General features: G+C 43.0%; 1 protein-coding gene and 1 pseudogene across 1 annotated transcript; both read right to left on the bottom strand.

Annotated features, from left to right (window-relative positions):
* Positions 1-389: 389 nt before the first annotated feature.
* Positions 390-10,444, bottom strand: LOC147437709 (multicopper oxidase LPR1 homolog 2-like; annotated as a pseudogene).
* Positions 10,445-12,972: 2,528 nt separating this feature from the next.
* On the bottom strand, positions 12,973-13,681 carry LOC147437710 (multicopper oxidase LPR1 homolog 2-like; the record flags this gene model as incomplete). The annotated part of the gene is made up of 2 exons (XM_086486595.1): positions 12,973-13,512; positions 13,619-13,681. Coding segments are annotated over 2 exons (153 nt in total), but the record flags the coding sequence as incomplete, so codon positions are not given.
* Positions 13,682-13,963: the final 282 nt, after the last annotated feature.

A 13,963-nucleotide genomic window follows, 5' to 3' on the forward strand; every position in this document is an offset into this window, starting at 1 on the left:
AATAACATATAATATATCTGATATGTGGTATGTTTGATTTCCTCATTGCATGATGAAAAGTTTAACTACTCAGATGGTTTTCCTATAGCTTGACAAACATCATTCTCTACCTTGCACAATAGGACTAGATGTCTACTCAATGACCAGGTCAATAAAGTTCCTATGGAATGGCCAACCAAGCAAGACTAGTTGTTAGTGTTCACACTTTTTTAAAAGATTCATGTTCACACACACGCACTTTTGGTTCTTTTTGCTCACTTTTGCACGCTAAAACATTTTCTAAGGTTGTTAACATGGAAAGAAGAATCCCAAGAGACCTCGAACTAGAGTTGAAGGTCTCTCCCACTCGATATACTCAAATAATATAATACAAAACCTACAAGATCAAGTCACATATATAATCTGGTAGAAGCAGTGTTTCTTGTTAGGGTTGCAAGAGTGTTGTTGGGTGACTTGAAAGGGCCTCGTCATCACATTGTCTTCATGGTCCACTATGTGACAATGCCATGCATACCCTGGCCATTTGCTTGAATCAAATGCAAATGCAGACCCATCCCTCTACGTGAATCGAATGAGAACGCACGCCACTATGGCTGGACATGAAATCACTGTGTCTTTCCATCCTCTTTGATATGCATAGGGCTCTCTAGGTGCCTCTATAAAACAAGTCCCTTCCTCCCCATATGCTATCTCAAATGAGCAAGTACTCAGCATTGTCGAATTCCCGACGAACAATTGCTGATTTAACACTTGAAATTGCACCAAATGTATGTGTATGGGATGTGCATTTATCCTTAGGTTCATTAGCTCCCATATCTCTGTTGTGCCCTCTATTGGTGTTTGCACCACAGCATCGTCCCATGTCCTATTGTCTAGGGTGAAGATCAATGGCATATGGTTATTGTCACCCCACTTTACCACCTCAAGAAATCTCAACACCACAACATCCTCTTCAGACATGACCTTCTCCTTCTCCAACAGCGATGTGAAATTCATTTTCGACATGTAATCGGCATCTAGAATTCCTTTTGTGTATCCATCCTCTTCATCAACAATAAACTTCACTATGGCATATGTTGCCGGGGGCATCTGATATATGTTCCACTAGGAAAAGGGGTGGGTCCAGAGTTGTTTAAGATAACCAATGCCCCATTGGCTAACCCCGAGAAGTCGATCACCACATCCACCCTCTCTGTGGGTGCCAGAGAGGGTGCCATCATTATGGATGTCAAATTCAGGGGCCCAGCCAAAAGTCTGCCATCAGTCTCAATCTGATAGAAATAGACATCAGGATTGTCCAATGAAAGGATGAGTGTCATAATAATCAATATCTAATTCTCCTAAATGATTTTCTCATATTAAACTGATCATTTAATGTGGGGAAGTGCCAAGGGAGAAAAAGTTAGAATATTGGTTAAGTTAGCAGACCGGCCACAGTAGGGATCCAAAGGAGGGAAAATAGGGATCCAAAGGGGGGGCCATCTGCAAAAGAGCCATGTGAAACAATGGGCTAAAAAGACCCTAAGGTTCAGCCCATTAAGACTTCCAAAATGCTAAGGTTCCAAAATTCAAAGGTTGTGTCCAAAGGTCAACCTTAGGGAAAATTGGATGCTTAGTGTGTGCCCAAAAAGTCTTTCTACATCCCTACATGGGAGGGGGCGAGCCCCAAAGCTAGGGGATGAGAGAGAAAGCCACACACACACACACAGGCTCCCTTTACACAAAGGGAATGAGGGACACATGTCAGCTCCCTAGGCCAGATGCCCACAAGGTGTGCCCAATTCCTATTGGAAGACCCTTGAAGTGGACCAATGAGAATTAGGCTAGAGTAAATCTAGTTTAATTAATTTAAAAACATTTAATAAAAGAAACCAATAAGAATTAAGTGTCCTAGAAGACTATTGGGCAGTCTCCCAAGGGGTCCAATGAGCATTCAGGAGCCCCATGGCTTGCCTGATTCCTATTGGCCAGGAGGCAAAGGGGTCCAATGAGAGTTTAGTTTAATTATTTAATTATCTAAAGCTCTCACAAAAGGGGAAAGGGGGACACATGTCAGAAGGCTATCACTTATGCTGCTTAATCCCTATTGGCTTGACCTGGGGAGGTCCAATGAGGCAAAAGCCAGACTAATTTAGCAGCTAGGGCTCGCCCAAGAGAGGGGGGGGGCTGATTTTTGCTTGGCATGAACACACACACTCTCACACTTGATCATGTGTGAAGGGAAAATACTCTATCTCCTCCCAAGCTTTAATGGAGAGCTCATCACCTACTCCAAGCTTGTGAGATAGAAGCCTACATCAACACTCTCTTGGCATGTGGATGCAAATCCAACCAAGAGCCAAGCTTCAATGCATGCTCATCTTCTCTACCAAGCTAATTACTAAGCTAAGCTATGCTAATATGAGTGATTATGTGAGGAGATGTACTTCTTTCTCGTAAGATACTTCTTTTTCCTCTCAATCTACTCTCATACCCTGCTAGCTCTCACCATCTTCGAAGGTGTGTGAGGTCTTGGGTCTGAGAACGGGGATAATTCAAGTTGTGTTTGATTAAGTGTTTTGCTTGGTGTATGAAGCTTCCATCTTCATTGCACTAGCTAGTCTTGAAGGAACACAAAGAATTGTATTGTACAATGTCTCTCTTGATGGGAGAAACCATAATACAAAGCCTTTTGGAGGGGGGACCGGCTCCATGCAAATCCGGTCCTCAACTGTTGTCAATAGCTTAATTGCTCTCTCTTTTGAAAGTATTGTCGATGTTATCTAACTAGGTGTTATTCTTTTTGTTGCTCTCTCCACCCAAGCACTCTTGTAATTCTCATTAGGAATCTATTCTAATGAAATGCCCACTATGTTCATGCTAATTTCCGCTACAAATAAGATTTTAGGCCATTAAATGTTACATTGGTATCAGAGCTCAAGGTTTCTCTTTTCTTGCTCAAGAAGGGAGGTCCTCAAGCTAGCTACAAATGGTTGGTATTATTAATTGGCTGTGAGTAAGTAGAATAGGGATTTTTCAGCCTTGCAGTGCGCCTGCCTTTGTGCAGTTAACGGGGCATCACCGTCGAGAGCTATGGTCTTAATAGTGGAGTCCTACGGGGCTTGCCTACGGCTTAACCACTATTGAGCTATTAGAAGCTTGACAGGAGCCGGTGCTGTTTTGGTGTTGAAAGACCCTCTCTTCTATTCCTTGCAATTAATTGTATTCGAGCCGCGGGTACAGTAGCTTGAGTGCTTTTTCTAAAGGGGTAAAGAGGAGTAGCAACTAGGGCTTGAAGTGCCAAAGTACACCTAAAAAGTTTACACCTAAAAGTTGTTAGAATGGCTGACAATATTAAAGAGAGTGAAATTAATGTTGATAACTTTGATTTTGCTCATGAGCAAGCTACTAATGATGCTTCAATGCTTGTTAATTATCTTGTTTCTAGGCTTCAACAAGCCATGGGCAATCCATCTCTCCAAAGTGAAGTGCAACGGCAGCTCCGTGCTCACGGGATTCTCCAAGCTCATCACCATGACGAGAGAATACCTAGGAAGCCTCCTTGTGAGACTACCAAAAGAGGTCTCTCTCCGATTCGGGAAGAAGAAGAGAATCCATATGAAGGGCTCAAGAACTTACTTCTTGATGATGCATCTCCTTCCCAAAGGAGAACTCAAGAGCCTCCACCGAAGGAACGAGAAAGAAGCGAGTCTCCCGCCACCTCGGCGGAGATGGCTCCACGAAGACGGCGGGCTAAACGCTCTCCATCACCACCAAAGTGGAGAAGACCATCACACTCTTCTCCACGCCATAATTCAAAGAGGGATGATAAAAAGCAAGAGAAGAAAAAGGCGAGAAAGAGGACACCCTCTTCTCCATCTTCTTCATCCTCTTCCTCTTATGAAAGCTATGGTGAAGACGACAAAGATCAAGACAAGAAAAAGGCGAGAAAGAGGTCACCCTCTTCTCCACCTTCTTCAAATTCTTCATCTTCTGAAGAAAGTGATGGTGCAACTTTTGAACCATCAAAAAGAAGAGGCCATAGGAAATCCTATGCCGCATGGAAGAGGTCGTCCAAGCTGAAGAAATTCAAAGAGGGAGGGAAGAGCATCTCTTTCCTTACCTATGATGGCACCTTCGGTGCTACAGACAAAGTTTTGGCCTTTATACAGCAATTCGATGCGGCGTTTGGAGATGAGGGCTTCACGGAGTCCTCTAAGCTACGCCATGTAGCTATGCACTTTCAAAAGTCCGCCAGACAATGGTGGTCTAGCCTACGAGCCAACGGTGAAGCTCCACGAACATGGAAGGCTTTAAGAGCTTCCATTATGAAGCAGTTTTTGGCCACCGATGCCAAAGACAAAGTACTCACCGAATGGCGAAGCTTAAAGCTCTCTCCCAATGAATCCATCCACAAATATGTAGACAAGTTTTGGGACCTACAACTCAAAGCCACTGTCTTCAAAAAGTTGGATTTTGGAGAGCAAAAGCAACAATTTTGTGCGGGCTTAACCGAAGAAATGGCGGAGTATGTCAACTCCCAAAGGCCACGTACCATATCGGCGGTAATACACCATACTATGGTGGCCTCGCGAATCAATTTCCAAACGGGGGGTAAAAGAAATAATAAACCCCCGGAAAACAAAGGTTCCAATGAGCCTAAGGGGAAGGACAATGTCCAAAAGTCTCCTAAGGGCAATTCCAACAAAGCTAAAGAGAAGGGAGTTTACAAAGGAAAGAATAAACTCACTCCTGAAGAGCTTGAGCATTATCGTAAAGATAACCGGTGTTTCAAGTGCGGCGAACAAGGGCATGCGTACCGCGCTTGTCCCCAAAAGAACAACCGCCAAGATCCTCCTAGAGCTTCTTTGGTTGAAATCCAAGAGGAGGAGATTCATCAAACTCACCACAAAGGATCTCCTCTATGCCATGCTTGGGGAAAGGTAAGAGAACATGATGCTTTTATTCTCTTTGACCCTGGTTCTACTCACAATTTCATATCTATGGAGTTAGCCACCAAGCTAGGCATACAATCCTACGAGATGGGAGATATCCTACCCGTAGACAGTGCCTTCAAGGGGCAAGAAGCTTCAGTCACTCCCTTAATCGGGAAATTGAGGCTTCATGTTCAAGGCTATGTGGACAAAGAGGACTTCTTTATCTCTCCTCTCAAGCATGAGGATGTAATCCTAGGGGCACCATGGTTTGACCGTCTGGCTGCCCATGTTAAATTTCCTGAAAGGAGAATCTCCTTTAAGTTCAGGGAAAAGGACATGTATATAGATGCTAGGGAGATGGGTAACACCATTCCCATTGTACATACACCAGCTTTCAACAAGTCAATAAAGAGCTCTATTTCCGTGTACATGATTTTTGTTAAAGATTCTCAAAATGAACCTAATGCTTTAGCAAAAGAAAATAAAAGCAACCAAAAGGAATTAGAGTTATCCAATTTTCTCAAGGGGTTTCAAGATGTCTTTATTGACGACATCCCTTGTGAGCTACCTCCTAAACGAGGTAATGACGACCATGCAATTGAACTTCTTCCAGGAAGTTCACCGCCTAACAAACCTCCTTATAGAGTTTCTCAAGCTCAACAAGAGGAGATTATGCGGCAAGTGCATGAGTTAATTGAGAAGGGCATGGTTAGGCCTAGCTCATCTCCATTTTGCTCACCTGTGCTATTAGTGCAAAAGAAAGACGGCACATATCGTATGTGTGTCGACTATAGAGCACTAAATAGGATCACTATCAAGAATAGGTTTCCCGTTCCACGGGTAGAAGACCTATTTGATAAGCTACAAGGATCGACCTACTTCAGTAGGATTGACCTAAAAAGTGGCTATCATCAAATAAGGATAGTTGATCAAGACATTGTAAAGACCGCATTTCGTACTACATTTGGTCTTTACGAATACATTGTCATGCCTTTTGGCTTGACTAATGCACCAGCCACATTTAACCGCTTGATGGAGAAGCTGTTCAGACCTCATCGAACCTTCACTGGAGTGTTCTTTGATGATATTATCATCTACTCTAATTCATTAGAGGAACACAAGCAACACCTCCAGGTAATATTTCAAGTTTTAAGAGAGAATAAACTTTATGTTAATCGAAAGAAAAGTGAATTTTTCTTGCAAGAGATTCAATATTTAGGTCACATTATCTCTCAAGATGGAATCCAAATGGATCCATCCAAGTTAGAGGTAATAAAAGGATGGCCTAAACCAAGGAATCTTCATGAACTAAGAAGCTTTATAGGTATGTGTGCATACTATAGACGCTTCATAGAAAAGTTCTCACAAATTGCGGGACCATTACATGACCTAACAAAGAAAAATGTTAGGTATACGTGGTCTGCTAAGGAGAACAATGCTTTCGAAAAGCTTAAAGAAAAGCTTATCCCTCAACCTGTGCTTACACTACCGGATCTCTCAAAACCATTTGAGGTCCAATGTGATGCTTGTGGTGATTGCCTTGGGGCTGTTTTGCTCCAAGAAGGGCACGCCATAGGCTATGAGAGTCGAAGGCTCGACCCTGTTGAGCAAGCTCTAGGCATATACGAAAAAGAACTCCTTGCAGTTCTACATGCCTTAGACTCATGGAAGCACTATTTATTGGGGACTCCTTTCATTCTGCGAACGGATCACCAAAGTCTTAAGTACTTCATGACGCAGACCAAGCTCTCCGACAAACAAATGAGGTGGGCAAATTTCCTTTCGCAATTTCATTTTCATATTGCTCACATTGCTGGCAAGCATAATCAAGTAGCCGATGCACTCTCAAGACGACCGAGAGTGAATGCGGTTTCCATAGCAACTCACAATGATCTATCTTCAATGATAGATGAGTATGCTATTGATCCCGATTTTAGAGATGTGATTTCAGCCCTTGCATTAGGGAAGAAAGAAGAACCATTTACTTTACAAGATGGTTATCTTCTCTATGGCAATAGACTATGCGTTACTAACTCACTACGTGAGAAAGTAATGTATGAATCTCATGCTCCCCCATATGCGGGGCATAGAGGGATTCAGTCTACCCTAAAGGGAATTGAAACATATTTCTATTGGCCTACCATGAAAGTGAACATACATGAGTATGTTTCCAAATGTGTGGTATGTCAAAAGACAAAATTTGATAGAGGGAAGCAACTTGGATTGCTTCAACCCTTGCCAATCCCTAATTCACCGTGGGAGAGCATATCCATGGATTTTATCTTTGGATTGCCTAAGTCTATCCATGGGAATACGGGAATATGGACGATAGTAGACATGTTTAGTAAACAAGCTCATTTTATACCTGTCAAAAAGACTATCAAAGCCCATCAAATGGCAACCCTCTTCATTTCACAAATTTTCAAGTACCATGGCTTGCCAATGTCCATAGTGTCGGATAGAGATCCTAGAATGACCAGTAATTTCTGGAAGGGTCTCTTTGAGAATTTAGGAACAAGGCTAAACTTCTCTTCGGCCTATCATCCACAAACTGATGGCCAAAGTGAAATAGCTAACCTAACTATTCTCGATCTACTAAAAGCCTATGTAACGGAAGTAGATCAAAGATCCCAATGGGAGAAGTACTTACCCTTAGTAGAGTATGCTTACAATAACACTGTACATACTTCTACAGGAAAAGCACCTTTCGAGGTAATTGAGGGAAGATCAAAAAGTCCCTTGCTACTTAAGGTACATGGGAAGATCTTCGCTGCAGATGAGTATAGCCGAGACCTACAAGAATCTTTCCAAAAGATTAAGGATGCTATCTCTATCTCACAGCAAAGGCAAAAGGCTGCTGCTGACAAGCACAGAAGAGCCCAAGCCTTTAAAGAAAACGATTGGGTCTTGTTAAAGTTTCCCAAGGCTCGATTAAGGCACACGACGGGCAAGAATCCTACGGGCCACCAAAAGTACTATGCTAAACTAGCAAAAAGGTACTATGGTCCCTTCCAGATTCTTAGGCCAATCAATGAGATGGCCTATCAACTTAAGTTGCCCAATCATTGGCTCATACACAATGCTTTTCATGTGAGCCTCTTGAAGCCTTACAAAGGAGAGCCACCTCAAGAACCAACTATTGAAGACCCACCGGAGATCGAGGACCACGAGGAGGTGCTGCAGCCCGAGTCCATTCTCCGACATGAAGACAAGGTATTAAGAGGCGGTAAGACTATCCGACGATATCTTATTAAGTTTAAGAATTATCCTTTTGAAGATGCTAGATGGATGCAAGGCATACAATTAAAGGATAACCTAAACCTTGTCAATGCTTACAATGCTTCCCAAGAGTAAGCAAATGTACAAAATGTTAAAAATGAACAAAATTTTTTTGTCTTATAAGACTCTCTTTTTCTTTATTTGTGCACAAAAATGAAGTAGTATGCATGCTTAGATCAAGTTTGCGGAGACGACGTCTCCCGAACACCAAGTAGAGCTTGTCACTCTACTATGGAAGACTGATAGGACTAATGTGCAGACATGCTTGCGGCAGCCTCAGGCTCTCAAGCGCCAAATGGACTAGTCATCCATTATGGAATGATGTTGTAGGGTAACATAGGGATCCTCTACCCGCTAAGAAAAGGACTCATACATATGCTTTATCTTCTCTACACCATAGTCGAGGACGACTATGATTTCAAGAGAGAGGTAATGTCATAATAATCAATATCTAATTCTCCTAAATGATTTTCTCATATTAAACTGATCATTTAATGTGGGGAAGTGCCAAGGGAGAAAAAGTAGAATATTGGTTAAGTTAGCAGACCGGCCACAGTAGGGATCCAAAGGAGGGAAAATAGGGATCCAAAGGGGGGGCCATCTGCAAAAGAGCCATGTGAAACAATGGGCTAAAAAGACCCTAAGGTTCAGCCCATTAAGACTTCCAAAATGCTAAGGTTCCAAAATTCAAAGGTTGTGTCCAAAGGTCAACCTTAGGGAAAATTGGATGCTTAGTGTGTGCCCAAAAAGTCTTTCTACATCCCTACATGGGAGGGGGCGAGCCCCAAAGCTAGGGGATGAGAGAGAAAGCCACACACACACACACAGGCTCCCTTTACACAAAGGGAATGAGGGACACATGTCAGCTCCCTAGGCCAGATGCCCACAAGGTGTGCCCAATTCCTATTGGAAGACCCTTGAAGTGGACCAATGAGAATTAGGCTAGAGTAAATCTAGTTTAATTAATTTAAAAACATTTAATAAAAGAAACCAATAAGAATTAAGTGTCCTAGAAGACTATTGGGCAGTCTCCCAAGGGGTCCAATGAGCATTCAGGAGCCCCATGGCTTGCCTGATTCCTATTGGCCAGGAGGCAAAGGGGTCCAATGAGAGTTTAGTTTAATTATTTAATTATCTAAAGCTCTCACAAAAGGGGAAAGGGGGACACATGTCAGAAGGCTATCACTTATGCTGCTTAATCCCTATTGGCTTGACCTGGGGAGGTCCAATGAGGCAAAAGCCAGACTAATTTAGCAGCTAGGGCTCGCCCAAGAGAGGGGGGGGGCTGATTTTTGCTTGGCATGAACACACACACTCTCACACTTGATCATGTGTGAAGGGAAAATACTCTATCTCCTCCCAAGCTTTAATGGAGAGCTCATCACCTACTCCAAGCTTGTGAGATAGAAGCCTACATCAACACTCTCTTGGCATGTGGATGCAAATCCAACCAAGAGCCAAGCTTCAATGCATGCTCATCTTCTCTACCAAGCTAATTACTAAGCTAAGCTATGCTAATATGAGTGATTATGTGAGGAGATGTACTTCTTTCTCGTAAGATACTTCTTTTTCCTCTCAATCTACTCTCATACCCTGCTAGCTCTCACCATCTTCGAAGGTGTGTGAGGTCTTGGGTCTGAGAACGGGGATAATTCAAGTTGTGTTTGATTAAGTGTTTTGCTTGGTGTATGAAGCTTCCATCTTCATTGCACTAGCTAGTCTTGAAGGAACACAAAGAATTGTATTGTACAATGTCTCTCTTGATGGGAGAAACCATAATACAAAGCCTTTTGGAGGGGGGACCGGCTCCATGCAAATCCGGTCCTCAACTGTTGTCAATAGCTTAATTGCTCTCTCTTTTGAAAGTATTGTCGATGCTATCTAACTAGGTGTTATGCTTTTTGTTGCTCTCTCCACCCAAGCACTCTTGTAATTCTCATTAGGAATCTATTCTAATGAAATGCCCACTATGTTCATGCTAATTTCCGCTACAAATAAGATTTTAGGCCATTAAATGTTACAATGAGAAACCTGGCATTGCATGCGTTATGAATCCTGAGTCTGTAAGCTTGAGGCAAGACCTTAAAGTAGGGCCATATCTTGCCATTAGCCAACATAGTGTCACCATAGTACTCAAGACACCAATTCTCACGGTAACTAGGAATTATCCCAACTAGTAAAATGGCACCGCCTTCGGCGACGACATGGCCCCTCTTACACTCAAACCCCTTGCTCTTGATAAATTTCATAAAAGAAGATTAAGAAAATCTCTCTCTCTCTCTCTCTCTCTCTCTCTCTCTCTCTCTCTCAGCGCACTGAGCATCGTGGGCTACAAGAAACACTCCCTGAGGTTGACTGGATCAAGGAGCTCATGCCACGTGTAGGGGGAGTGAGGCGGGGCGGAATTCCTACCCCTTTTATTATGGTATAGATAGATAAGCCACCTTACTCCTCATGCACTTTTTCTACTTTATGAAGTGCCCCACTTTGGGCATACATGTCGACAAGAAAGTGTTTTCTTTCAACACCCCGTGACCAACATGATCGTCGTGAATTATTTTGCCCATGTCAACACCTTGTGTAATGCCACCCTCTCTCTCTACATCTGCTAAATATAGCCATGAGCTTCCTGATCGACACGAACCTTATTGAGACTTCTTGTGCTCTAAGAAGTGCACCACACTTGACTTAATAATGTCCATGAGACAACATGGTGGACAGGAAGATTGTTGAGGACTTGTTGCGCTCTGAGAAGTGCACCGCCCTCTCTCTGCATCTACTAAAAAGAGCCTATATCTTCCTTACCCTAACGCTATTGGACATCTCTCTCTCTCTCTCTCTCTCTCTCTCTCTCTCTCTCTCAATGTTCAAGAAAAGCATGTTACATAAGCCTTGAGCAGTTGAATTGAACACAATCAAAACAGTCGGCTGAAGGGAGGGGGAGAAGGAGAAAGTCCGCTTGGAAAATTCAAGAAAATGGAGTTAAACTATAAAAAATTCGTCTATTTTGAATAGTTGTCATATTGAAACCACCCTGATGCAGACATTTGATTGATTTTCTTTGGAAAAATTTAACAAAATACCTCTAATTTGTGGAAAATCCCAAAATACACCCAGATTTCAAAACTTACCAAACTAACCTTGTATTTATTTTTCTGATCTTTATTCCTTTTTTAACATCGACAATTAAGAGCCATGTCCCACCATGCTATTGCAAGGGTTACAAAGCAACGATTCTACGTGTTGCAAGAGGGAGAGAGCCCATGACCTCGTGTTCAAGCCAACTGACAACAACCGGTAAAAAAAGATCATGCTACAGTATTGCTAAATTAGTTGCTTGAGTGGTTTCTGACTTGCAAGTGTCGGTGATCTTCGAGATCATGAACAAAAGATCTGCAAGTTTTTGCTATTTTCGTTTTTTACAATGGTTGCAATGCACAACCCGAATGTGTTGAACCCCATTAGCCCCTGCACAAAATGCGTGTGACGTTTAGAGTTGCAGAGATTCAACCACCTAAACCTTTGTAGGCTCGTGAGGCGGGACGGGGCTCTAACATCCGATTTTGAGTGCTTAACATGCAATTAGTCACAAATTACCTCACAAAAAAAGGAAAATTATTATGTCTAAAAATAAAGAAGCAATTCATCTCCAAAGCCTACTTAACAAAGTAGACAATCAGCCTTCTTATGAAAAGCAACAAAAAAAATTTGTCTTTCAAGAAATTTAATCCCACGACCAGGGGTATTTTAGAAAAATTGAAGGGCATTTTGGGAATTTGCGACAAAATATACTGGGGTTGGTTTGGGAACTTTTTAAATTTGAGGGGTATTTTAGGGAATTTCCACAAAATAGAGGGGTATTTTGGCGAACTATACGGGTCGCAGAGAGAGGCTCCGTCTCTCATGTCTGCGCATGAGAGAGAGAGAGAGAGAGAGAGAGAGAGGGGGAAGGCTCGATTCAGATGCCACCGCTCGAACGTAGCAGGCTTGCGGCCTAAGGCACACACACACACACGCGCGCACAGGCAAAAGCATGATTTCCGCTGGCACTAATCTCTCTTCAATAGCTTCCTGAGGCAATTGTGTGAAGGGTCGAGGGGGCATGAACTCTTTTCGGCAAGGACCAGTCTATTGGAAGAAGGTCGAGGTGGTGCAATCTGATGCTGAGAGCTTCCAAAAACCATTCCTCACCATTGAGAGAGGCGATGGCCGCACACCGCACAGAGAGAGAGAGAGAGAGAGAGAGAACTCTTATTTCCATATCCTTGGTATTTCTCTATGCTCTCTTGCCAAGTACTTTTTACTTTCCAAAGGTTTTCTTGTAGACTGGGCTTCACATTCATCTCTCAAAACTCCAACTTGTTTCCTCTTTCTAGAAATCATGGAAGAAGGCATTGTTTCCAATGTGCCCATGCACTTTGCAACAACACTAACATGCATATCTCACCATGATTCTCATTCCCCTTGATGACTCCATCAGAGAGAGTTTCCGCCCTTTTTAGATGTGCAATTCTTTTCTCATCTGCAATCTGAAATCTGCCACAAATAAGAAACATGCTTAAGCCATATAATTTCCTCGTGCCTAAGCTTCTCAACAACTCTCTTTAATGTGTACCACATGTCCACAACCTGCTGATATGCTACAAGAAACACTCTTAGGAGTATGATGCAACATGTGATAAACCCCAAAGCTCTGAAAATAGATGTGCATGTGCATTAATTGAAATGGGTGAAGGCATACCAGCATCAGTTTGGCCATAACAAGTTTCTCCTTTGAGTGATTGATGGTGTTGTGCTTAGAACTTTCTACAGATTTTGACCAAAGGGCTTCTCAAATCTGCCAAGTTCTGTATCTGAGGGAAAAAGCTTGGATTTTTCTGCCGTTAAAGCGATCAAAGAGCTGAAAGAATCTTTCCCGGGCTATTTGCCATGCAGTTACACAGAATGTGTTGAAAGCAGTCAGAGTCTACGGTTACATCAGAGAGATGCATAAAGCTCTGTTACAAAAGAAAGCAGGCGCTTGCTTACTTTAAGAGGGCTTCTTCGGCCTACATTGTTACCAGTAGGGAGAATGTGGGCAGGATCATCAATGTGCTTTTCCCATCTGACATAGGCATGGATGTGTTGGGTCGCCTTCATTAACTATCGATTTTGACAACAAGCCAAAACATAAGTATGGATGGATAATTAGCATAGCAAATTGGAGAGCTAGCTAGGGTGGGTACACTCACAAGCAAGGTTGGCCAGGGACAGAGGCAGAGAGTTGCGAGGCGCCTAAGGCGTACATGGGGGTCGAAGGGAGGTCATGGTGGAGTTTCTGCGAGGTAATGGAGGTAGATCTGTGTTTGTGTGTGTGTGTGTGTGTGTGTGTGTGTGTGAGAGAGAGAGAGAGAGAGAGAGAGAGAGAGAGAGAAGGAGCTTGCCTGCATGATCTTGTAGGCACCGAGGGTGAGGTGCTGATGCAGGGAGGCTAAGAGGATGATGGGGGGGGGGGGGGGGGGGGGGGGTCAGCAAACTGAGAGAGGGCATGGCTGGGGTCCAGGTTCTACTACGGCTGGGAGCAGGTGTTGTGCACGTCATGCTAAATTCCACAGATCGCCATAGCTCGGCAGCCAGGAGAGAGCACAACATACTACAAAAGAAGAGAAGCCCTTCTCCTTTTTCTCGTAGAAGGGCCATAATACCTTTTAGCCTGCCGCGTTCCCATGTCTTTGTGATGAGTACCTTTCCAGTGGGAATCTTGGACAGTTTGTTCGAAATAACATATA

This window comes from Adiantum capillus-veneris, chromosome 17 (genome assembly GCF_014529385.1).
Source record: "Adiantum capillus-veneris isolate H3 chromosome 17, ASM1452938v2, whole genome shotgun sequence".
In the NCBI taxonomy this organism is placed as follows: domain Eukaryota; kingdom Viridiplantae; phylum Streptophyta; class Polypodiopsida; order Polypodiales; family Pteridaceae; genus Adiantum; species Adiantum capillus-veneris.